The sequence below is a fragment of the Sturnus vulgaris genome, chromosome 1 (assembly GCF_052056855.1).
Source record: "Sturnus vulgaris isolate bStuVul1 chromosome 1, bStuVul1.hap1, whole genome shotgun sequence".
NCBI classification, from domain to species: Eukaryota; Metazoa; Chordata; class Aves; order Passeriformes; family Sturnidae; genus Sturnus; species Sturnus vulgaris.
In genome coordinates, this window is record NC_142243.1 from 134,679,151 (window position 1) to 134,706,263 (window position 27,113).

The window sequence follows — 27,113 nt, forward strand, 5'->3', positions numbered from 1 at the left end:
CTGTGCCGGGGCGTGGATGTGCACGTGTGCTGGTGGAGGCCGCGCCGCCACTGAGCGCTGGGCTGGGGCTGGTGATTGCGGCTGCACCTGCACCGCCGCCGCCTGCCAACCTTCCCCCTCCTCTGCCCGCTACGGAGAGGCTCCACAAACCCGCCGGAGATGTCTGGGGCGCGGGAGAAGAAGCGAGCCAAGAAGATGAGGAACCAGCCGGCCAGCGTCACGCTGCCCGCAGAGCCGGGGCCCTTCGCCGGCGGCGGGAGCAGAGCCTGCCCGCCCTCAGGTACGGCTGTGGGAGCCCCTCCCGGGTCTGGCAGGGTGACCCCCCTCAGGGCCAAGTGTCCCCCTTTTCCCCAGCCCGCAGCGTGCTCGCCGTGGGAGTATCCAGGGCTTCCTTCCCTGCCGTAGTCTCCTTTAGTCCTGGTGCTGCCGTAAATCCCGTTAACATGGGATTCTCTTTAACATGAGAGACTTGTGCAGTCTCCGTGTCTGAAGCCATTCCAAACCCACCCGGACGCGTTCGTGTAACCTGCTCTGTGTGACCCTGCCTTGGCGGGGGGGTTGGACTGCATGGTCTCCAGAGCCCTTTCCAACCCCAGCTATTCTGTACCCTGTGAATGTGCACTTCTCTCTGCCATCACTTCGATTACATAACGAGTCCCTACGGTTTCTAGTCGTAAAATGAATTTGGATGTTATACCTGTTATAAATGAGAAACAAAAGTCTCAATATTTAACAAAATTTAGATTGCTTTATTTGATATAGATCAAGCAGCGCTTGGTTTAAAGCCTCTTCTTATAGTATGGTCTCTCGTTGTAATTAATAATTCTTGGGTTTTTGTTTTTGTAATTTTGCTAGGTAAGCAGTGGTGGTCGAATAAACCTCCATATTCAAATTCACGAAGACTCTGGATGATAGTTAGTCTCACAGATAACCATCTGGTCTTTGTAGATAACCACCAGCAAAATCTGGAAGTCTGGTCCTTGAGATAGGCAGCATTGATTAAGCAAAGGCGGGGAGGGTTATTGGGAAGTCTGATTTTGCAAGCTGGTAGTAGATACAACTTATTTGGAAAACATAATATTCATAAGAAGGTTATTTAAAACAGAATGATTTAATAATATATTTTCCTTTATCTAGTGTCCATGCTTCACTTCAGAGCTTAGTATTCTGTTTTATACAAACCCCAATACTTTTGTGATTAACACGAATCTTTTATCAATTATCACATACCCAGTCCAATTTCTCCCTTGCCAGACCTGGAGCTGCAGGAGGGGCTGCTTTAGCCTTCTGGTGCTATGATAGATGCGCTGGTTTTCCCTCAGATCTGCATGCCCGCTCAGTTTGCCTCCTGGGGCTTGTGGCTCCTGTGTCTGTGAAGGGTGCTGGCAGGAGCAGCAGGACATGTCCCTAAAATGGCAGTGACCTGGGTCGTTGCTGGAGCATTTTGTACACAGGCAACCTTTGCAGCTGAAGGATCCTGTCAGCTTGTATGCTAGATGCTTTTTTGGTCTTTGTGGTTTGACCTACAACCTCTATGCTTCCATCGGACCTCAATTTCCACCATCACCTTCACATTGAGATATTTTGTTACTTACGTTATTTCTGGGAAAAACCCCACACATAAAAGGACTTGTTACTGTGAGGCCTTTAGAAGTTGACAAATTGCGTCTTTGTGATTGAATGAAAAAACCCTTAAGTGTCACTGTGTATTTAGGTGACTGAGGAATTCCTAAGCAGACAGAATGACATAGCAAATTATGCTTAGCCATGTCTGAAGATTTTGGAATGTCATTACAGGAGTACTGCCAGATTAAACACATTTTGCTAACTTTATTTGTAGCAGGGAACTTCTAAGATTATGTGGTTATGTTTTTCCTTTCTGTTAAAAGGCATGGATTTTCATCCATGTAACATTCTTCTGTATTGGAGTTTTACAGAGCTATTTTGTAGAAACAAAAAGCAAATCTAAATAGGAGTTACAAAACTATGGATCTATGTAGTAGCTACAATAATTTGAGGGTTTTTTAGTTATTAAGTCAGTGACTTTCCAAACAGTCTTCTGTCTTCTGATTACAATTTTTACTTCCTTCATTAAGAGGGTGTGTTTGTGATACCAGTTAATTTGGGCTGTAGGCCTACACAGATTTGCTGACTGAGACAGCTTCCATCCCTCTTTCCTTTCAATATTGGATTAAGTGCTTGTCCCAGACAAGTAACTTCCTGTTCCAATATACATGTATCATGCTTACTTTAATTATTGCTATAAAAGAAATATATGTCAGGCAAGAACACATTTACTTATAGAAAGAAAATGAAGGGGCAGATGAAAAAATAACTTTGCTGTTTTGTTACTAAAACTCTGACAAGACGATAATAAAAATCGCTATGATGTTGCATGGACTGATTTCGTTCTGGCTCTTAGAGGTAAAGTCTGGATTTTCAGAGCATGCAGAAGTTACTTTATCTACCACAAGTTTGCTGTAGGGCAGCGTAAAATTCTTATTTATTCCTGTCAGAAAGAACTTAATTCTTCTGATTTCTGGTATTAAATATAATTGGAGGAGTCTGCAATGCAGTTTTATGAGGAAAGACCAATAGAGTTATCAGTTACTCTGACTATTTTTTGTTTCTCTAACCTCTTCATCTCTAAACCTTCCAGATGTTCATTCTGAGCAGCAGCAGAAATTTTCAAGTCAGTCGTCTGGGCCTTCTTACAGGAAAGACCAATATTTTTCAAAGGGGCAAAGTAGAGGAGAGAGAGGCAGAGGAAGAGGAGGATGGCAAGGAGGACACCAGAGTGTATCTGAGGAAATGCCTAAATACATAACAGGTTTGTATATGTGAAAAGGTAATAATTTATCTGTCTAGGGCAGTTTGCTGGTGATTAAGTTTGCTGTCTTTGTTTTTGTGCAAGAGCAAAAATTAGAACTGATGCTCTGTACTTCTGTTTTTCCTGATTTTCTCCAAAACACAGAAGTAGTTGTGAACTGGAATGAATGATTAGCTTTTGTTCAATGGGTCCTTTCAGACTTCTGAGTGGAAAAGTTAAACCTGCTTGTAGTGAGGGATATGCATTTTGGTTTCTGTTTGCCAGCAAAATGAGTACTGACAGTCATCTACTTTTAATGTAGCAGTGAAACTGATTTTACTCTTCTGTAGAGTGATGTAAGTTAAAGACAGCTTTTTGTCTAACAGAACGTTTATTTAGGAGAGTAAATCGGCTTTGCAACATGTGGCAGTGCTCTGATAGTAGATACACTTCCATAAACATGAAATGAGACCAAGCTCTGCATTTTTATTTGGTTGTTTTAAAACATTCTCTAATATGTTACTGCTTCTGTTTTTTTTTCCATGATAAAGGGTTTTTCATCTCCCTGAATGCCACCTGAAAAGATTGCTATTCTAATTTAACAAAGAAGTATTTAATGCAAATAGGAATTGTTGGTTAAACGCTTTCAGATTCATTCATGTATAAATATTTGCTTGACCATATCTGTAAACTTCAGGATATGTAAAGAACTGAAATGTCTTCAGTGACAGTGTACAGGACTTACTTTTATGTCAAGAAGATATCAGGCTGCTGTACTAGGAGTAATTCCATAATCTACATACGGTATCCTCCTCTGTTTTTTTTTTTTTGCTGCTTGTTGCACTCTGATGCAGTTCTTTTCATTCCAGTGTCTACCTTTGCTCAAGCTCGTGCTGCTGAGATCAATGCCATGTTGAAAGCAGTTTCACAGAAATCTTCCAATTCTCTGGTGTTCCAGACCCTCCCTAGGCACATGCGAAGGCGAGCAATGAGTCACAATGTTAAACGCCTGCCCAGGCGGCTCCAGGAGATGGCCAGGAAAGAGGTATAAGTGTATTTTACAGCATTTCATGTAGTGGGCACAGCCAAAGCACAGTGTTCAGCTCTATAGTTATTAATGTTCAGACCTGAACATCTGCCAGAGTTCCTTGAGTACCCTAAACTCTTGACTGATATTTGCATTCAAAATGCAGGAACACCTCAGTTTCAGGTGGTAACTCAAGTAGGTCTCACTAACCACCTGGCTTTATTAGAGTAGTGATTAAAAGAGTCCACTAGGTTGTTCAGGTGGTCCAAGAGTCCTCAGTAAGACCTGTCTGCCTTGCACCCCACCTCAGCTTTAGGATGTGACCATGCCAGCCTCAAGCCAGCACAGCTGACCTGATTGTTCGAGTGTTACAGCTCAAATGTGGGAGATACACTGGGGTTATTGGAAGGCTGCATGCAGCTTAAGACTTACTAATTGACTAGTCCTAACAGCTCATCAAAGTCATTTTGTGGCAGTATCTCAGTATTTAGTCAGAATATGACTATGGGGGTTACTTGCTCTTTGCTCACTGTGGCCTTCCTGTATGTTTAAAAAGGAAAATTAAAAATTGTTCAGCGGGATGTTATTGGGAAATGATCATCCCAATGTTTGGCATTGATTACTTTATCATTCTGAAATGAGAATTCTTAAAGTGGTCAATTGATTTTGCTTGGTAAATTTTCTATGTATTGAGGTTGACTGATAAATATATTTATTGCATTCTTTTTTTGCTTTGCATTGTCTTGAAGTTGAGACCTTGCCCCCTCCACCCTGAGCTCCTGAAGATAATATTCATGGTTCAGGAATTGTTTCAGACACTTCTCTGCCACACACCAATTACGTGTTTCTTAGGGTGTTTTGCTGGATCTTTACAACCTGTATATCATTTTACTGTTTTGGTTCACATTGGTTTTGCTTTGTCAGACATGGCAAGAGATGCAGTTTGGGCCTGTTTTCTAGGAACTGAAGGAAGAAGGCATGGGCTGTTTTGCAGTTAGTTATGTGTCATCCTTGTTAAATCCAGATTTCGCTATTGTTTATTTTTGGTTCTTTTGTGTCCTCCTTTCATATGGCAGCCTTTCTAACTTCTGTATACATGCTCACACACACTTTCTCATCCCTTTTTCCACTCCATATACAGCTCTTGGATTTTTTTGAGATTATTTAATTGGCCCTGGTTGCAGCTGTATTTCTTCTGCTACATTTTCTGTCTTCAGGTCTTTTGGTCTTATGTGTTTGCACTGGCTCACATTTTCTTGCAGCTTGTCATATCTCTGGTGCTTCGTTTTGTAAAGGTTCTGCCTATTATTTTTCAGTATTAGATCTACCTCTTCAAAATTACCTGTTTTAATTCTGCTGCATTTTCTTCATTTGTCTTAGCTCCTTTATCATGACCATACTCATTGAAGCATTTACCTGGACCATCTCTTATCGCTTCAATAAGCTTAAAGTTGTGTATTTTTCATCTACAATCCACACCCCTTTTTCTCTAATTGCCTTTCTGAACCAATCACCTACCATTGATCCAGTGGCTTGTGTTTCCTTCTCTGTGATGAATGATGTGTCTGATGGGAAGATACTACCTTTTTTTCAGTTCTATTTTGATTTCATGGGTTGCTTCAGTGTTTTTAGTGTTCTTGGCACTGATCTTCAGTCATTTTCTTTCCTTTGCTATTCTTGTAATATAATTATTATATTCTTATAAGTGGTCTGTTGTCAAATGCTTCTTGGTGAGTTTGCAAAGAATATTCTAAGAATCTTTTTGTATATCTTACAGTCCTATTTGTTTGTACCACTTTTCTTCACAAAAAGAAAAATTAAGCATTGATTGAGTCGTGCCTTCCTCTCCAGTCATGCATCTACATGTAATAGTTCAGACCTTGAAATATTCAGTTCAGACTGGGTTATCAAGAATTTGGTCAAGATATTGCCACAGTCCTCTCTCATCCACTTCTACATGTTGTAGAACTGATAGGGTCCTTTCTGTCAGTCTGAGAGTCTGTACTACTTCTACGTGAGCTCAAATGTCCAGGCATTTTCCCTGTCACATTGACTTGTTCATGTGAATGTACTGATGTGTGGCAAAAACTTCACACAGGAAGTAGCAGCACTTACTGTTCAGTGTTACATTTCTGAATGTGTGGGGATTTTGTTTTATATATGGGTTTCAGTCAACTCTTGGTGCACTTCTGTGGATGTGATTTGCATAGAAAATTTCAAAGTTAGTTGCCCTCAAGAATGATCCAACATGGTATAACTTAATGTTAGTGCTTCCTGTATTATTATATTTCAGCCTTTTTCATTTCACAGTTTTTTTTCTCTTGAGATTTACTTCAATATCCTCTCTTCTAAAAAACAGGCAGAGAAAGCTGTACATCAGAAAAAAGAACAGTCAAAGACTAAATGCCGCAAAGCTAGAAGACGCCACATAAATTTGGTAGCAGAGTTTAATCACAGGCAAAGAAAGAATATTTGGCTGGAAACCCATATTTGGCATGCAAAGAGATTTCATATGATAAAGAAATGGGGATACTGTTTAGGAAACAGCCCTACAGAGAAGAGCTACAGGGCTTGTTACCGAGCCATGACAAAGCATTGCCTTCTTCAGGTACCACATCTACATGTTTTGTTTGATGTTTTGCCAAGGTGAAGTAAGCAACTGCTTAGTTATAATTAATATTTCTGTCTCTGTGAAGTACTGTTATGTCAGCTTTTAATAAGACTGCTAAGTATGAGATGAATAATCTTATAAGTGTAATTCTGGGTGGCAAGTTTTAGAGAGAATAAGATGAACCTTTTAAGGAGTCTTATAGTAACTATGAAATACTACACTTTCAGTTTTCTCAAGAGCTAAGAGATTAACTGAATCCTTGTATCATCCACCTGAGCAGCTATTGAGAGATCATTTATTCTATGTCCTTTTTGATCTGTTGGTTTGAGAGGCAGGTTGACCCTCATGAGAAATGCCTCACACTCTCCTACTTCTATTAATTTTAAGTTAAAAAGAAACTCATTTCACTTTGGCAAATTTTAGAGAACGAAAAATTTCTACTGAAGTGTAAATTGTGAAACCCTGACTGGTGCTTTCTTAACAGGCTCCCTTTAAAGAGTTATCCTCACTTTGACACTATCATATTGTTTCAGGACTTATCGTATTATTGTTGCCTGGAGTTGAAGGGTAAAGAGAATGAGCTTCTGAAGCAGCTTGCTCGAATATGTAGCATTGACACAGGTAAAATTTACATAGTTCAAAATAAAGATTCTGAATAGACGGAAGGATGATGCATCCTTTTCCTTTTTTAGTAATGTATCAGTCTCAATAGTAGTAGCAGAGTTGATACTGCGTTGTGATTTTGAGTGAAAAACGTAATTAAGATGTCATAGTAGGACCAGACATTTTTATTTCAGTGGCTTATTAATAAGCTAATTACGGTACAACATTATCCACTCAGCAGCCAGACTGAATTTCAGTTTTATTTTGTTTATTAAACAACATATTATTTTGTTCTTCAATAAGCATCTTCCTTTTTAGGTTTGACATTTCAAGAGGCTTCTTGTCTGTCTGGAAGATTCGAGGGTTCCCTGAATGTTTACCGAGCAGATCGCTATCCTGAGGATATGCTTGGTCCTGTTACATTTATTTGGAAACCCAGGGATGAGTCTGAAAACAGACAGTTGTGGATCTGGGTGCATCCAGCTCTCAAGCAGGTGTTTTTTCCTATATAGTTGAACTCTTATTTCTTTATATATTGTGCATTATTAATACTGAAGAGGTCATCTGAAAAGTATGGAGGAACTGGGTATAATACATGGCTTCAGGAACTAAAACTTCTAAGACTATTTCCACTCTAACAGTATTCATGTTCTGCAACTTTTTATAAAGCTTGTACAGAAAGTGCATGCTGCTGAGGTGTTCAGTGTTTGAGCTTCTGCAAAGTTTTGTGGTGTCACTTGCTTCAGGATTTATGTGCAATATGATATTGCTTGATTCACATCCTTTCCACTGGCACCCCCAGCAGGCTAAGTTCAGTATCATCACAGATATTATAATCTGATACTTAGCTATCAGCTTTAAAAAATGAAAATGAGAAAAGTAAAATGTTGTGCACAGGCAATTTTTCTTATGTTAATTTTTAAGAGAACAAATTCTTAGCAACTTTCAATATTACTTTCAGCTTTTCTTAGCAAGCCCTGGATTTCAGCAGAATTAAGTTTTATTCCTTGAAATCCATATAGGTTAAATAATTTTTAAAAGTATACGTAAGATTTGCAGTGCACTGTCTATCATCCTAATCCAAACTTCATTTTTCTTAAGGACATACTAAGGGAGTTAAAAGCAATTTTTCAGTGTTCAGAGCCTGAAGAAATCTGTATTACTGAGCCTGTTACAACATCAATTCAAGAGGAAAAACAAGTGGAAGTTGTTATGAGCTTTGGCAATAAAAGAAAGAAGGAAGATAAAGAAGGAGAAAAAACTGTGCCAGTGAAAAAAATAATTGGTGATGGCACTAGAGATCCATTCCAGTCCTACTCTTGGATCTCACGGACTACTGGCATTGCAATCAGGTTTGTTCATAGTAGAGTCAGAAACTGTGGCCTGTAGCCACATAACATAGCTGCATTTCTGGCTTAATAATACTGGGGAAAATAATGTGTGTTATACAATTGTACATTCACCTGAAACTTTGCTGTTTCAGTGACAGAAGCATGGAGATTCTCAGATACCGGCTGATCGGCCCATTATCGAACTCCGTCCTTACAGAGACCCTGAAAGCAGCTTCTGTCCAAACAGTAAGGAAATTGGCTTTGGATATTAGTGTAATTTTCGTAATGTTCTTAGAATGTGCAAGCTTGTTTTTTGCTAGAAAGACCCATAAATTATCTAGCCTTACTTTTCATAAAGGCTAACCTATCTATTACCCTGGTGGTTTCTCTGTATTGAGCCTCTTAACTAATGCTGATCTCAGGAAGAACTCCCACCTGGATTTTAAATGGGAGTAGGAAGAAAATAAAAACAGTGGTGCTGTTGAGTAGGCTGTGTAGTTTCTGCTGAGAGGTCCAGAATAATTCATACTCTCTTGGACAAACCATACATCTTGTTTCTCAATCAATGAGCTAAAGCACCTAAAATTAAGGGGCAAGACATGTAAGGTACAGAAAACTTATGTGTTTTCAATCAAATATGGAGTTTCTCCAGGATTTAGGTTTTTCATCCACTTCTTGGCATATAGCATCACTGTGGTTTTAACGTTTTTTTTGTCTCTTGAAGCAAACATGATAAGGCCATGAGATCTGTGGCTTTCTGTAAGAAATAATTAATGACAGAATTAGGAAATATTGTGGATTGCTTTGTTTATTTTTGGAATACAGGTTAAATTGTACAGCTTATTAGAGATTATTGTAAAGTACAGGACTACACTTCATCAGGAAAAGATTACTTTGGTTTAAAACTTGAAGAGGAAAAAAAGTGACTATAGTGGTTAAGGCAAACTGAGTGTGAATTCATGGATAGAAAATAGTGAATAACCATTTGAGTTTAATTAGATACATTGTTTTCCAGGAGATGGCAGATTCAGAGACAGAACTGAATAACTGGTGGGTAGAAAACTGCAAGGACTCTGAGAAAGTATCTCTTCATCAGTGTCAAAGTGCTATCTTTGAGCTGTTGGAAGGTATTTGGGCACATGGGTGCTATGGGTGGAAGGGGGGGAAACTTAAAATCTAGTGGTCAAAACTGGCATGCTAATTAAGTTGACGTCAGTTTGGACATGCTTATTTTTTTTGCATGATCAAGAGAGTCATGCCTTTGAGAATGTGCTTAGGTACTTGCCAGGGCATGGCAAAGAATTGAAAAATGTTACATTGAGGGTATTTAAGGGAATTTAAATTCTCTGTGTAGTTCAAACTCTTAATAGAGACACTGAATCTTGTTCATTATCTCCGTGAACTTAGATTTGAGATTGCTGATGGGATATACAGTCTGATGTATCCTCTCACTCTCTCTTGCCATACTCTTCAAGTTAAGACACTAAGTTGTACAATGCATCCACAGATAAAATGGTAGCCTCCAATCCAAAGTGAAAGTATTATACTTTGTGTATATATGTTCATTTCTAAATTAACAGTTGTGTGTTTGGCTGAATTGTAAACTGTCATAAGCTAACAATATCTCCTCAATTTCTAGCACTGAAGCAGGTAAGGAACTGGTTTTGGTAGATCTCACACTGTACTCAAGCTGTCTATGCAATGTGAGGCAGTTAAGCAGAGATGAGGTAAAACTTTTACAAAACACTTCTAAATTTCCTTTGTCTCTCTACACATGCAAAACAAAGGTTGATTGTTTTTTGAAATTTGTCAAAGGATGCATTGAGTTTGTGACAGTGACCTCACTTCTGTACTAGATGTAAATGTAATTGTAGATCAAGTCTTGCACTGCTCTTGTCGACCTTTTTGTTACTGAACATTTAGCAAGCATTGGTGAGTTTTCAAAACATGTTAAATATAGTATTCTGGATTGCTTCACTGGTTTACAGTGGTGTCACATTCCTGCAGGCAAAAATGCACAAAATACTAGTGCAGGAAAAGATCACAACTTAATTGGTGGTTTCATGGCAATGTTCATCTGTGTGTTTTTAAAGGGATGAGCTCACCATCAGATATGCCACCAGGTACAATACTTGGCCTCACTGTTGGAGATCCTCGAGTCAATTTGCCAAAAATGAAGACAAAAGCCATGCCAGACTTTCAAAAATACCAAGGTAAAATCCCTTGTCTATATTACATGAAGAGACTTAGTTTCTCTCTGTGCTTTTGTTTTCATTTACTGTCACCTTCTATGGATTGTCTCTTACTGTTTTCCTCTAGGTTTTGGTTCAAAATATTTCCCATTCCCACAGCCCTGACAGAACAGAAACAGCTTGAAAGTTGCATAGGTTTTAGAACAGCAGTTGTGAGGGAGGGACATGCACCAAAGCTGGTCTTGTGCTCAATGGAAGCCTCTGTCTGACCATACAGATGATCCAGGTTCGAATCCTGGCAAGGCCAACCAGGTGCTAAAAACTCCATAGTAAGTTTCTGTTTGGTGTTTAGTCTTCCTGATGCTGCTTCTCTCTCCAAGAAGATATCTGCTATTTCTGGTTTATAGGCCTACGATGTTGAAAGTTGCAATTCCATTATGAAAAAGTTACTACCTCTGCAAGATTAATATTTCAAATGGCCAAGATGCTGGTTATGATAGAAGATGAAAGATGCAGGTGTAACTTCTGAAATTTTCATTTCAGTGCACACGACATTTCAGTGTAAAATTCAAATTCAGTTGATGTGCATGTCCTCTAAAAGTGTGCAAAAGTATGTACAGGATACAATGGGTTTTGTGTACAGTGTAGGCATTCCCAATTAGGTTGACTGGACAAAGGCTGCCTCACCTAATAGGAGAAACGTGATAGCCAGCTAGCAAGCAGTAGCAAATAGGACAAGTTGAAAGTTCCAGAGACTTTAAAATACTGAATTTCCTTGGTGGTCTGTTTACAAGACACTAGAATAATCTAGTCTTCCATATCACTTAAGTCAGGTTGAACACCTACTTCAGTTACTGGCTTTAAGCTCTTTGCACAATTCTGCTGTTTTCATTTTCTTACATCCTCCTATCCTACCCTCTGTACCTAGAACAGCATTTCTGTTAATTAGTTCTGCTCAGCTAACTTTCTCATCATTAGTGTTCCTGTTGGAAATGCTGCAGCATACATGACCTCTACTTTGGTTCCTTCCTGCTGAAAAGTAAGGTGAGATATGTAGCACTAGTTTACAGATACTGGTTTGAGCTGCTAGAAGAGTTAGCAACTACAGAAGGTAATTTGGTGTCTTTCATTCTGCTTGTGATGTCTGAGAAGATGTGTTCAAGAGGCAAGATGAACAGGAGGCATTTAGGTATTTTAAAGATCTCATAGCAGTTTCTCTCCTGCTGCCAGAGCTGATTTGCCCTCAGGAAGGATGGCTGTGGTAAAGAGGTAGTGGTGTAAGACAGGCAGTCAAGAGCACCCCTGTGTTTTTTCCTTTGGCTAGGTAGAAATGTCCATCTTCAACATCTTTCTACCTGGGGTTATCCTTCACTTGCAAAGTATCTTCCATACCACAAATACTCAGAAAAGCTAGTGTTGCTTTTTTTGTGTCTTTCTGAGTCTTTTTTTTCATCATAAACTTAAAACTGCTTCTGTCCCCTTTTATTTAGGAGAAGGAGGAGGTCTTTGTTCAGCTAGCAAGGAAAGGTCAATGGTGTAGTACCTTCTAATTTAGGTTCTGCTAGATAACTTAGTGCTATACACAACTGAAAAAGTGGAGTAGGCAGAAAGATGAAAGAAAACAGACAATACCACTGTTTTCCAGTAGAACTTTCCCAAAGAAAGGACTTCTCTAAGATCTGTAATTCCATTTCAGTGCTACTAATTTCCCCTTCTGAAATAAAAAATCATTTTATGGGCCTTAGAATTACGTAAACTTTCTGAGCCTTGATTGTGTTGTGACCTTACTCAGATACAGTAATATTGTGAGCTGACTTCTATTAAATATGTTAATCACATCTTGTTTATTTGAGCAATAAAAGGGAACCATTGGTGTATTCCACACTTGTCCTCCCTTTTTTTGCTTCTTGGACAGCCAAGTACTGTTAGGATTAATATTAGTAAGATTAAAATAGCACTGTACATGTTAGCATACAGGTTCCATATGTGTTTTATCCTCCCTTGTTCTTCGGTATTGTAAAAAAGCCAACTGATTTTCTTAGATAAACTTTATTAATTTAAAGATGCATTGTTTGTCAGGTGAGCGAATAGTTTAGGTAAGTTATGGCCATCACCTTTGCTGGGGATTGTCATACATGCAGTCTGTGGAATGATACATATCTGTTCATATTGCTTTTTTTTCCAAAATGCTTTTCTGAGATATGCCTGTGTAGTTTTTTCCTGTGAGTAACACAGTAACAAATCGTGTAATTTCAGTCTTTCCCAGTTACTTTATCTCTTCAATGCATAGGTGCAAGCTGTGTGTTATTAACATGGGCTGATCAAATGTAGTTAAAGCAACTCATTATGTAAATTATTTCTTCAGGCTGGAGTCAAGACTCCCAGTAAGCAGTCAGTTCTCACATGACTACACATTAGTACTGTTCTTTTCTCCAGTTTAAAGTACACTTCTGACATTTTGATATGTTGTTGCTGTCTTGTCTGGAGAAAACAAATTCCACTGCCTTTAAAACAGTCAACATGGAGTATGGTGAAATTTCTACATAATCAGTGAATGAGATGCATAGAAGGAGAATACACCATGAAAGATATGTGAACTAAAGTTTCTTCTGCAGACACAGAGCTAGGCCCATGCCTGTACATGCACTTCCTTCAGAGGTGCAGGTATCTGTCCCCAGCTGTCCTGATACCCACCCTCCCTGCAGACGTAGGGCTCTCAGATTGCTCCCGGGCAGTGTTTCTGTTTTTTGCTTTTTTTATTTTTTGCGAAAGGGAGGAAGGAAAATTTTCAAATAGAACTCTTAGGCCTGTCTTCTAAGGCAGATAATCTTCTATGCAAATCAGATCAGTAGCTTGAAATGGAATGAAGCCTTCTTTCTGCCTGTATTGTCTAAGCACCAACCATTGACATCAGCAGAAGTAGCTTGGTGGTGAGCTTCATGTGCTTAGTAGTGCATCTTCCTATTTCCTATACTAGCCCTAATATCTTACTTTCACTATTAATAGCAATTTATTAATCAGTAAGGTTATTTCCCCAGAAATCTTAAAATATGGACCGAAGAAAACAGGAGAGAGGTAAGAACTGATGTGAGGATTTGGGATTATGATTTGAATTACAGTATGCTTAGTAGAAAGAATAAATTCTCCAGGTTCAATGAGGATCAAAGAGAAGGAGTGTACCAAGTTAGAGAAGAATATTTTAGGCTAATAAGGAGGATATTGGATGAGGGGTGGTGATGAAAAGAGACTGACTTAAAAGGTCTTTCTGTAGTGGGGAAACAAATATTCATGCCATTATAGAATATAGGAATTGCAAAGAACTCTGAGAATATGTCAAGGATAGGCTGCCTGATCTGTAGTAATAGAAAGAAATGTTAAAAAAAGCAGAGAAATTTGCAGTGAATAATTTGCAGTTGAAGGAACTAGAACATGTTTAAATAATTTAACATAAAGAGATTCTGGTGTTCACAAATGCTTGCTGTACGAAAGATGGAAAAGGTACTTTCCTTACCTTGTGCTTGTAATTATGTGCTCTTCCCCCTTGGTTATCTGTAAGACTCAGGAAGGAATTCCCTACCACTACCACACACAGTTTTGTTCCTCTTTTTGTCCTTCTTTTGAGGCATTAATACTTGCTTGATCTCCAGATAGACTGTGCTTTGCCTGTAGGAGTGTTGAGCTCTCTTAGGTTCCTGCTCAGTTTCCTGTTCTTAATTTTTGGTCAGATAAGGAATTTTCTTCTGCTTAATTGGCAAGGATTCCCTTTTTAGTTTTATTGTTCTTAATTTGAAGGAATGCTGCTGTAATCTGATAATTTCTTCTGCTCACATAAATCTAATTTGTTAGCAAGAATGCGTGGTGAGTATCAGTAACATCATCAAACTGTCACAAGTGCTGCAGTAGTTAATATTTCTTGCAAAAGATTTAGCAACTTTTAGTAATGGGTGCATCTTAAAGACTATGGATTTTAAATAAATCATTATTGCAGTTATGCTTGGCAGCACCTATTGCTAGGTACTGTTAGTACCACTAAATAATCAAAATCTAAATAATCAAAATCTTCTGACTTTGAGTCTTTGTCTACATTACCTGGAAAAATCAGCAGAACAATTTTTAAAAAGACTTAAATTTTAAAAAACAAAACAAACCCTGACATGTTATGTTCCTTTGATATGTAAGACCTTGTGGATGGTGAAATGAGGAGCAATCCCTCTAAGTTTTTAGTCACAGAACTATTAATAGGTTCATTGTATTGTTTCTTGATAAGAATTACTTTTTGTAAATGGATCAGCATTCACTACCGTACTGTACTGTACATTGAAGCCTGTTAATCCTTAAATCACTAAAGGTAGGTACACATTTTCTTGGCTTTCTTTAGATTTGTAAAACTGGAGATAGGTTATTTAATACTTTATCAATCCATTTTAAAGCTACAATTGTTGTTTATCTTCAGTAATGTAGGCAACTCTTGTTTTGTGCAGATGTAAGCAAGAATAGTCCCTTCCTTGAAGCACAGCCTGAAAAGATGCAGAGCAGGAAACTCATACTAAATAAGTGTTGCATGCTAGTCATAGACATACAAATGTTTCTTGTATGTGCATTTCTTAAAGGTAACTCTTGCTTCTCTTACAAGTTTACTTAGGCATACTTATTTCAAGCTTTGCAATGTTGCTCTTTCTGATTGTCACCATATCTTTTGAGCTTCACACTCTGCTAGAAAGGCCAGATTCCAGAATATTAAAGGTGGAATGTAAAGATGTAATTTACATTGCCAACAGTCATGTCTTTTGTTAAGAAGAAACGCTGGTGAGAAAATACCAGGTTAGTCTTTCTAACACTAACAGTTGATTTCATATTTTGTATTTGGAAAAACATGTGATAGTAAGATATGCCAGAAGCAGTGATGTTTGTTGAGCTTTTAATTAGGCTTTTCTTGGTTGCTTATTGTACTTATGATACAGAAGTGACTTTGGTAATTTGGTACTTAAACTACACAAATAGTTTGAATTTTTTTTAAAGGTTCTTTTCTTTTGTAGATAATGATAAAGTTAGGCAGCTGTACCTGAAGGGTGTACCTGCTAACTGTGCTCACAGCTTTATCTGGGACCATGACATCTGTAAGAACGTCACTGAAAATAAAATCTCAGAGCAGGTAACTAAGTAGGTGGATTGCCATGGAAGAAATGGCTAATGGTTCATAGAGTCCATAGAAAGAGACTCTTGAAATTTGTATAAATCTAATGTTAACCTATAGCTTCCTCAATGTCACAGTATCCAGCTGCTGACATGAAGTGTTTTTTGTAGCCTTTGGATAATGTTCTTGCACAGCCATTAATCATGGATTCAATTAAAAGAAAGTTTTATTGGATTGCCTACAGGACTATAATTGTAGGTTTATATAACAGAAAGGTTTGGAATTGGATTTTCATACATCATCTTGACTCATGCAGCAGAAAACAGTGACACAGGAAGGCTCTGGCCTTTAGCTGTAGTCGGGAAGATTCTCCTGAAAAGGGAACTGTGGAAGTTGGAAGGAAAAAAATCCTGTGTTTCTGAACTGTAGCACACTATGCTGTGGGTGTTCTGGGCAATAACTTATGATTTGTAGAGAACTTCACGTTTGCTGTTGTGGGTTTGAATTCTCCTATCTTGACATTTTTGTTGACAATGGAGGGCAGCCCATAAAGTGCATGGATAAAAAGGTGATTTAGTCCCAGGAGATGATGAACTTTTGGCACCATTGTAATCAGAATGAGAAAACATTTGTATGGCAAAAACATATTTCTAAATATTCTTTCTGAAAACTAATTTTGTGCTCTTTCAAATTGTCTGACAGTGTAAAAAAGCAGAGTATCACAAAAATATTACACTAGCACATGACAGTTATCAGCACAATCTTTTTATATATGACAGTATTCTTTAGGCTGTCATGAAATTTAGTGTTTACCTGATAAAATACAGGGAGTCTGATGGTCTTTCTACATTTTTACATAAACATATTCTTAACGTGGTACAGTGGAATATAACACCTGGTGATTGACAAAGCCTTGGTGCCAACATGCTTTATGTGAAACTGTTTGATGACGAAATCTTCTTCCCATCTCCTTGGGAATAGTTCATTTTGTTCCATGTATTGACAGACTGAAAGCACCTGTTCAATCTAGTCTTGTGCAGAAGTCGATAAATACAAAGTTGCAAAACCCGTTTTTCTTCCTTCATCTATGTTATACCTGGTACTTGCTCTTTATCAAGGACTATGGAAGTAAGGAGAGAAAAACAATTTCTAAAACAATTTTTCATGCCTTGATGAAATTATCTTCAAATATATAGTGTATTACTACTGTATGTTCTGTATCTGTAAACTCACCTTTTCTCTGTATCTTGGAAAAGTATCTGGAAGAGGGAAAAAGAATGGTTATTAACTTACGGAAAATGTCTCCTCAGGATTTAAACCATATGAGAGCTCAGTTACTGGTACCTGGATCACACCTTGATTTGGGTCCTTGTGAATCTAAGATTCCCATACTGTTGGTGCAGCAGCCAGGGAAAATGGCTGGAGAAGATCGACCAGGATGGGGGAGTGGCTGGGATATCTGTCTCCCAAAGGGCTGGGGCATGGCTTTCTGGATCCCTTTTGTAAGTGACTTTGATGGCAAATTACAAGTCAATTTGATAATTTATTTAGTTTCGTTTAAATTAATCAGTTTTAGAGAGTGTACTTCACATTGTATAGCCAATTCCCAATTACAGGATCAAAATCTCCCTTTAAAAAATGGCATATGAACTGGTTCACGACAGAAGCTTGGTCTTGAAAATAAAACAATAGCTTTCCATGTCTTCTATTGGGTCCAGCTATGCCCACATGGCAGTCTACAAGCAGCAAATCAGTGGGGAGTCAGGAGAGAAAGCTGAAGCTGTGCTTTTCTGTGTTTCTACAAGCAAATGCCTCTAAAGAAATAATTTGGTGCCTGCTGCTAATCAATTTCCAGCTTAGCTATCTACACCTCTGTCACCAAGGTTGCCTCCAATTTGGGAGAGAGCTTAGAACAAAATTTGAGTTAAGCTTGAATACTCCTTTGGTGCTGTTTGAAGCATCCTGCTTTGAGTGTTTAGGTGGCAGTTTTAATACCTTTCTGCAGTTAAAATTATGCTTTTAAATGTGTAGGGGATTTAGTTGCAGTGATACCTATTGTATGGTTAAGATACATCAGGCAGTGGCTGTCAAAGTAATACAACATTTCTGGCAATGTACAAGATCAGAACCTGTGAAATTCTCTTCAGTTTTGTGGATAGTTTTTCAGAATTAAATTTAAAGAGCATGACTAACTTTTTTGTTGAAATTAGCATCTATAACTGTGGAAACCATGCTTACGTTTATTTTTTAACGCTTAAGTGTTAGACTTGCAATTTTCTAAGGAAGTACCCTCTGGGCATTAATGTTTTTTTTTCAGCTAGGAACCTGAAATCAGTTCAAACATTGCTTTTTGGGCGTTTGGTTTTTATAACAGATATATCGAGGTGTACGAGTTGGTGGCTTGCAAGAGGCATTAAAGCATTCTGAATACCAAAGAACACCTCACACTCCAAATGATTTCCCAGACTGCCAGGCAGGAATGCAGTTTGCCAAAGACCTGGAAAACAGTCTTCTTGAAAAATTCAAACGGTAACATTAATTTAAGAATTGATAATAAGAATAACAAAAATGAATACTGCTTAAAATATTCCTTTAATTATCTTTTGTTGTGTTCATTTAGACTTGGACTTTATTGAGATGTTTCACTAGTATTTTAAATCTTAGTATTATAAAACAGAAAGGACTCCTAGATATATTTAACTGTGCTTAACAGGGCATATAAATTAAACTCTTCTATTCCCAGAGACATGCTCAGTTATAGAGCTGTAACAAGGCTGCATAGCAATAAAATAAACAAAACTATTTTGAGATTCCGAAGCAGCAAATGGGGGAGGAGGTAAAGAGGAAAGAGAATGTAAAGGACTATGTCAAAGTATGTACCAAGTGTTAAAGAATAAAGTAAATTAAGAGGTAAATTTTGGTATCTAATTTTAAATATCAAGTATTCCGAAGTTTACCTTCATTTTTACTGCAACAAAGAAAAAGCTTAACCATGAGTTTGGAGTAGCTGGAAGTGCCCTCTGCACCAACTGGTTGGTTCCCCTTTCAGGTAGGAGGGAAAAGTAGAAGTTCAGAGGAAAAGGTGGGGGTGTGAGTCACAGCAGGTCGATGTTTCCAGCATGGCTGAAAGGGTATTGTTGACAGAAATACAGCAACATTTTATAGATTGTGATTTTAAAATTCTTATTCAACGAGGATAGAAAGTTAACTGTGCATTCCCTTTGTCTTTTAAATACTTGATTTCGAAAATATTCTTACCTACTTACTTGATTTATAATGTAGACGTCCACCTGCAAAAAGGGCAAATTATGTCAAGCTGGGCACTCTGTCTCCTTTCATTTGTCCTTGGGAGCAACTGACCAAGAACTGGGAAGGAAGAATGAAAGCTTCAGGAGGATTTTTATGTCCTTCTTCCCCACACCCTGACTGCTGCACAACTGAAGGGCAGACCCTTTGTGACCCCAAAGCAGAAGCTGTCAGAGAAGCTTCCCCTGAGACTGGTGAGGCAGAGGAGACCATGGAAATAACAAGTTCTGAAGGTGCCCTAAAGACAGAGGATGTTACAAGCACCCAAGATTTTGGTGAGAGAGATGAAACAATGACAAGTGACTTTATTGTTCTCAGGTATGTCAAAATGATACCTACGTTCTATTTCTTCTTGGTATCTATTCAGTTGGGGAAAGGAAGAGCTCAGCCTTGATTAAGATGAGCAAATTATTTCATCCAAATACAGTGAGATTAAATAGTTTTGTCACGAATCAGAATCTGCTGTTGAGTGGAAATCCTGCTTTTCTCCAGCAAACTTGATGACTACATAAAGAAAATTATCTTAAATTAAACACTCTGGAGTTTACTGTGCTCTTAGAGTTGGCATATTCTGTCTGCTTCCAGGTCGATGGAGCTTTTAGAGGCTCATATTTGCCAATTTAGGGCTATTGCTGTGAAAATCATCTTGCATTCACTTCCCTAATACATCACCACAGGTGGTTCTTGTACTCCTTAAAATGGTCTCTAGAAAATAGAGAATCCCCTGCATTCCAGTGCAACGCATGAGGGCAGCAACAGTATTGGAAAGTGCCAGAACACAGGTCTTTCATTTTTGTGTGGTTACCAGGGGAAGAAAACATTGAAAGTTCTGGACTGCATTAGTGTCACTGGAGATTTTAGAGTGTTTGTGGTTTTAACAAGCTTTGGGGGTTTTAACAAGTAATGCCTCCTTCCTTCTGAAGAAGACTCATGAATTCCCCTCACCCATGTTCTTTTTAGGCTAAGAGTGATACAAGTAGCAGCTTGGAAGGTTACAGAAAGCCCCAGGGCTTTTTTTTTTAAGTGTGCTCTTGCAAATATGTGGGGTGCTGGATTTCTGTTAAACTGCTTGTTAATGACTATCTGTGATGTTTATTTTTGGAAATTTTTTAATAGGAGTGAGAAGCTACTAATGCAGTTATCAGCCTGGTGTTATCCCACTGCTGGGAAGGATCGGCGAATCCGCCGTATTTCCCGGCTGGGACAGAAGGAAATGACTGAAGATGTTTTTTTGCCAATCTTGATGAGCTACCCAAGGGCTCTTGTCTGGGTCAACTTGTCGCTCTTGAGAAAGGGGAACCCTGAATTACATGCCATGATTTGCATCCCAACAGAAGATGACTTGCTGCATCTAAGCAAAGACAAACTCTTCTGTGGTCCACAAGAACCCAAACATCGTGACATATTCAAGGACAAGGTACAGAAGCAAAAAGAGGAGAAGAAGAAGAAGAAAAAGGATAACGTGAAGTCTCTAGAGAGTGACCCTGCAGGTATTCCAGATGAAGAAGCAACTGAGGACCATGAAGACCTCATTCTTGGTCTTTGGTCAGGTGCTCTCCCAGATGTTACTTCCCACTGCTCTAGGACTCTCTTGGGGTATGTCACTCGAGGGGATTTTTCGTTGGCTGCAGGCTGTGGAGAAGCACTGGGTTTTGTTAGCTTGACTGGGTTAATTTATATGTTACACAATCAGCCAGCAGATAAAAAAGGGCTTGTTTTGTTAAGGACTCCAGCATCTTTACAGTACAGATTTGCAAGACTTACTATTGAGATTTAAGCATCATTGCAATGCATTAGAATGCCAAAAATACCAAAGAATTCTCTTTTGTATTCCGTGGCCTTTCAGATTTGTCCCAAATTTGAGGTTATTCTGAACCCAAACAGCTCCAAGATTATGAAATAATTAAAAACCTTTTAGGCATTATTCAAGAAAAAAACTAATGCATAAAGAGACTAGAATTACTTTTGCTGTCTGTATTGCTAAGGACTTCTAACAGATCATTATCATGATCTTCTTTATCTCTAAAGAAGCATATTCTAAATTTTTTTTCCTCAAAGCAATGGATGCTGTAACAATGTACAGGAAATAATTATCTTAATTTTAGAAGTCTTTGTTCAGATGGACTGTAAATTTACAGTGCACTTTCACATGTAACTGCATGCAGTCTGATCCAGTGTATATAGCAAGTGGTTTTCCTGATTCCTTGTATCTGAATACATGTGGCTGCAGTGCAACAGAGCTATGTAGAGAAACGTGAATGCTTAAATGAAATGCAAATAAAATATAGACCAGCTATGTCATTTTGAATTATAGCAACTGAAGCTCTTAAACTGGAAAGCATATCAGCCTGTCTCTCTAGTCTGAAAAGTAATAAGCTTTTCAGAGGCAAATTGCTAGTGGTGGGTCAGTGCACGTTTTCTGTTAATAATAGGGGATATTTTTGCTCCTCAAAACAGGAATTTAGTTTTGTATGGAATGTGCTAAAATTGAACTTTTCTTCATGTACAGTTCATTAATATTGTTCAAACAATCATAAAACTTGTAAAATATGCTGGGGGGGTAAAGGGAGAAAGGTGTTTGATTTGCCTGGGGCAGTGTGGGTAGGTTGTGTTTGGTGTTTTGTTGGGATTTTTTTCTTTAATGATAACCTTACGCATCTAGCCATTCATGAGTTAAGGAACTTGAAAAGGAATTTACAGTAATATGCTATAGTTTACTAGCAGCATGATACAAATATATGCTAGTTGGTAAAATTATCCTGAAATGATCATGTACAAATAAAAATGTAATCTTGAGTTAGTAGTCTGTTGGTTCTTAGAGAAATTAAAAAAGGATCAGTTAATGACTTTTTCTTTCTAAATGTCAAATGTTCAACTTAATTTCCTCTTTCACAGTTTTGTTTGAAAGTTTTTAGCAAATTTATTAATGTTGTCTGGAATTGTTGGAGGAAAGATTTAGTGTGCGTTACCCACAAAATTACTAATATAGGACCATTTAAATATGGCACACACATGGGGAAGGAGGAAGAACAGCTGATTGCAAGGGAAGTATTGGAAGTGGGATTGGATTTTTTTTTAAAGCCTTTAGAAGATGGATTATAGAATATGCACCAGCAATGGGAATTGTGGCGGCATGTGGGAAAGAAAGATGCAGTTTCCAGCACAGCTTGGATTGCAGCTCCCTGAGAAATCGTGCTGAATGGCTCCTCACTGTTCACCTTTGATGCACCTGATAAAGCAATCATGGTCCCAGAAAGGTCCTGGGAAGCATCTGCAGGAAAGCCAGCAGATGGCCCCAGAGGAAAGAGCTTGGTGCTGGCAGGGCTGGGATTCACACGCTCCTGGCGTGTGACTGGGAGTGCTGCAGCCTGTAGGTATGTGTGAATAAGGAGCCCCTTAAACTTTACAGCCTGGCTGCTCTGATCAAATTCTCTCATGGTAATAATCCTGGGTTTAATGAACCTTTTGAATTGTAAGCCCGATTGAAATATTTCTAGGATCACAGTTTCCAGAGCTGTGCTTCATGGGAAGAAAGGAGGGGAGGTGATGTTTATAGGGTTTTTTCCCTCATCACCTCCCTCATCTTAATAGATACATATTTTCTTGCCTCAATAGACCTGGCTCGTATGTGAGAAAGAAAGAGAAGCCCCCACCCAAGATATCATTTTTTTCTTTTCTGCTTGTAGATCTTTTGTTCTCTGAGTCTTTCCCAGGTTTTTATTTTTTAAAAAAACATCTGGAGTATTTATTTTTTTCCCTTCCTATTGGTAATTTCTGCCAGGTTTTCATTTTGACACTTCCTGTTACTTTTCTTTGATTTCCATTCTCTATTTTTGATTTATGATCCTTGTCTCTGGTGAGCCAGTGAACAGAAACTGGAACCCAAGTGCATCCTGTTCTGTATATCTTGTAATATTGTTACACAGTTGTTTTCCTGTAAGTCAATGATTTATGCCTTAAGACTTCACTCCTTGTAAAATACACTGCAAACCAGATAAGTTAAAAATGCTCAAAACTTTCGGCCAAAATTTGTCAGAGAAGTACTGTGACTTTATGTAGCTGCAAGGAAATTTTTATCTGTGGTTGTGATTTCCAGATTCTGGGTGTCTCAAGGGTGATTTAGTCATAAAAACCATGTCAACACCGGATAATCAAACTGTGGATAATTAAACCTGTGCTATCTGTGCATCAGCTGTACAGTGTGTCTGTGCTCATCATGTTGAATCAGGTGTAGTTTACAGCACACATCTGCTCTTACTGCAGTTGCTACATGTTGGTTAACTACCCCAGAGCATCTGGATCAGCTCCTGTGGGCTGTAATACTTGAGCATTTTTGGGAACCTGGGAAGCTCTGGCCTAGTGAGAGCAGCTCTCAAGCTCTCCGGCTCCCATGCTATCCTCCAGATAACTTTCTCGAAATGGATGCCAGCACAAACCCTTAGCTCTCATTCTGTGCTTGGCAAGAGCTTTTGGAAACTCAAATGAAGCACAGAAGGCAATTTTGGCATTCTCTGTAGCACAGTGAGGAGGTTGAATGGTAACACACTGCTCCTGTAGCTCTTTCTGTGGCTCCCTCAGAGCAGCTGTGTAAATGCTGCCTTTGACTCACCTGGTGAAGGGTCTTTTCCCAGGCTGAGCCATGACTTCCATGGCAGTTCCTGCTCTGCTGACAGGCACAGTGACTAATGGACCTACCAGGCTGAGGGGCTCCAAGATACACATTCTTTACCATCACAAATGCAGAAAATGAGGTTGCAGAGGAGGGTGGTGATTACTCTGTGGGATGAAGTGAGGTGGGACTGAGGCCAGATTGTTGTGTGTTTGTTAAAGATGTTCAGCGCAATCTGTTTAGCAGCCTGTAGGTAATAGAAGAAGTTACCTGGCAGAAAGGCAGCTGGGGTTGTTGAAACAAATCTGGGAAAATAATTGACAGCACGTCAGACTGCTTGATGGAGATAGAAGCCTCGGGGGATCATGGCATACACAGACAAAGAGTTGTCAAATTCAGCATGACAGTTTTCTTTCAGAGCTCTAAATCTGGAAGAGCTAGATATGTCAAACCTGATCCATTCTCATGTCCATGTGAGGTAGGAAGTAGGAACAGAGCTCGAGGGAGTAGACCTCCAACGGCAGATTTCTGAAGCACTAAGACTGAAAAAAGCAGAAAAGCAATAGCATTGTTCTGTTTTCCAAGAATACAACATACAGAAAACCCCAACCCAAAATCCCATGCTTCTAAATGATATTCACAGAGGTTAGCAATGTAAACAGCACCCACAATTTCCCTCTTGCAAATTCAACTCAGCTGTGCTACAGTTCTTTGCAAGCACTGGTCTCCTTAAATCCCTGCAAGAGCCAGTAAAATTGTATGGATTAATGAGAACTGAGAAATGATAGGGGATATGGGCTGAAACCATTTTGTGGCAGCTTTGAAAGTCGGAGCCAGCTTGACACTGGTCAAAATAATGAGTTCAAGTTTTGCAAAGTAGGTGGAGTGGCAAAAGACAAAACACAGCTTTTATTTATTGCATTGAGTCTCTTAAACAAATTCCGTTTCTTCTACAGTAGCAATGTGCCTACACAGAACGATTTTTTTATTTAACATTTTTTTAGAGACTCCAAGATGTGCATAACATCTACCAGCATCAGCTTGCTTGATACATTCTAGTTGTCTTTTCATCATGGGCTTACAGCAGTGCTGCTATTGTGACAGCTAAGTCCAATTCATAAGAAGTAAAATCAAAAATACATTCAGGACACAGCAAGAGTAAAGCAGAGACTGAAAAAGTCTGAAGGAAGAGAGTGACTCAAATTTCATGATCCAAATATATGAGGATTTTCTGCAGCTTTCCAGAAAGGATGGTGCAATACATATTTAATTTCATCTCAAGATCAAATAAATAGCCAGGATGAGAAAGCTGTTTCAGCTCAGTCCTTTTCTCAGCATCCTGCTCTTAGTCCAGAAGTGGTGGTTTTTTTAAAAAAGACCAAAATGGTTCTGATGGATGGGAGAGCTCAAGCACCTGCAAACCCATGTGTCCATCAAAGCTCTCTCACACTCTTCTGGATTTGCTCTCTTTTTTCATATTAGGTAGTATTAAAGGCTGCTTATTTTTTTGTCTTTAGCAACAAGATGAAATAAAAACAAACTTGGCAGGGCAAAACCTGAGTTTATCTAGAGCTTTATTACTCAGAATTGTTTAAATGCCACCTCAGGAGTAAGCTCCTGCCTTCTTTCTTCCCACTAGAGACACCTCAGTTAACTGTGGCTCTGGTGATGAAAGCTGTGTGTCTACAGTTGTAATTATTTATCAATACCATAAAAATACTTCTAACAATCTTGCCTGGGTAGCATCAGGTGTCATCCAAGAAAGCTTCAATCCAGAGGCAAAGCCAATTCCTCAGAATGAGTTGGGTTGGGTGGGAAAGAGGGATCATACACATCAAAGTCTGTTACTGTTCCTTGGCACTGAAAAAAATCCAGAGTGCGTGCACAGAAAAACAAACCATAAATCTGCAATTAAAAATACACTTTTCAGATGGGCAGCTGCTTAATGCAGTGATTTTTCATTTTTTTAAAGATACATGTGGAAATAGTTTTGGTACCAACCAGCAGAGATTAAAGGGTTAAAAATAGATAATTTATTTTCCTGTAGAACAGAGTGTCTTACAGGAATCAATTGTATCCAGGTTTTCTGAATATTTTTGCAATGCAATAATTCTTTTAAATTAGTTGGCAAATACATGAAGGGAGTTCCAAATGAAGGCACAAAAATTTATGCAATTGGTTGAGAACTGTAACCAGTTGTTTTTGTTTTACCAAAGACAAGCAGATGAAAATGAGCATTAGTACATAGTAGGCTGAGGAAAGTCTTAAAAGATTAATGGTCCAACTTCTAAAATGGCAACCCCAAAACTACAGATTTCTGTATCTCCTGAAGTCTCCCCACACCTGATGCTGGGATAGAGGAGGTTTATGGGATGTTGCAGGTGTCCAGCAGCAGCCAGTGGGACAACTGGAGCCCGAGAAAACAACCTCAGTAGAAGTTGCTTTTGGAGCAGTGTGACAGCACCCTCTCTCAAAAGCTCTGGAAGCCAGTTCCTCCCACACAAAGCTGTTGGATGTTGGAGAAGGAAAGGTAAGTCTCATAAATAGCTCAGAGATCCTGATCCTGCCATTCTGTGTTAATTTGGGGAGAAAAAAAATACCCTCTAGAAAAGCTTTCCATTTTTAGATTAGTAGACATGTAGAAGATTAATTTTACTCCTTTTTGGATTATCCAACTAAAACAGAAATATCCAGAAAATAGCAATTCCTTCTTTGCCTGAAGGCCTGTTTGTGGCATCTTAGGCAATCAAGCCCTTTTTGTGGTACAAGAGCTGCTGTGGAGCCAGAGCTCACTGATGTTACAAGATGCTGTAGTGTGAGTGTTTGCACTTGGGCAAATACGTGACACACAAGGTAAGAGGCTTTCTAATGAATAGACTTTTGAATCTCTGCTTCCCTGGGAGAAAATAATTTTTTTGATTGCCTGAGGAGCAGAAGAGGCTTGACACATCTTTAAAATAATGGAAACATAGAGTGGTTTGGTTTGGAAGGGACCTTAAAGATTGCCCAGTTCCACCCCATTGCCATGGGCAGGGACACCTCCCACCAGACCAGGTTGCTCAAAGCCCCATCCAACGTGGCTTCCCCATGAGTCTGTACTCTGTCCTCACCATTTGGTGGGGAATGGTTCATTGGTTGACAACTGTCCTGTAGAAGGAAGAGGGAATGGCCACGTCTATGCTGTATCTGTCTTTTAGATTCCGCTCTGATCCTATTCTGAGTAAATCTTGGCCTTTATTTGGAAACACTTATTTTTGTTCAGATTTCCTTCTGTAAAAGACCATCAAAAGCTGAAAGATTACTGTCCCACAGTACAAGAGGGGGGATGCTGTTAGTTTGGCCAAACAGCTATCAAAAATATGCAGGAAATACAATGTAAATTTATTTTTCTTCAAATGTTTTCTGCAGTCAAGATCCCAGGCTATTAGATTAACTCCAGGGACTATAAAGACAATAACTTGAACTACACGTCCCAGGACAGTAGCCAGGTT

At 38.8% G+C, this 27,113-nt stretch overlaps 1 protein-coding gene across 1 annotated transcript; it reads left to right on the forward strand.

The window, feature by feature from the left end:
- The first annotated feature begins 7 nt into the window (after positions 1-7).
- On the forward strand, positions 8-21,809 carry POP1 (POP1 ribonuclease P/MRP subunit). The gene is made up of 15 exons (XM_088177619.1): positions 8-280; positions 2,660-2,830; positions 3,679-3,854; positions 6,196-6,444; positions 6,981-7,068; positions 7,369-7,544; positions 8,152-8,402; positions 8,534-8,627; positions 9,397-9,508; positions 10,475-10,594; positions 15,610-15,725; positions 17,018-17,209; positions 18,082-18,236; positions 18,990-19,331; positions 20,130-21,809. The coding sequence occupies exons 1-15, from the start codon at positions 160-162 to the stop codon at positions 20,788-20,790; spliced, it is 3,024 nt and encodes a 1,007-aa protein (XP_088033745.1). The 5' UTR covers positions 8-159; the 3' UTR covers positions 20,791-21,809.
- Positions 21,810-27,113: the final 5,304 nt, after the last annotated feature.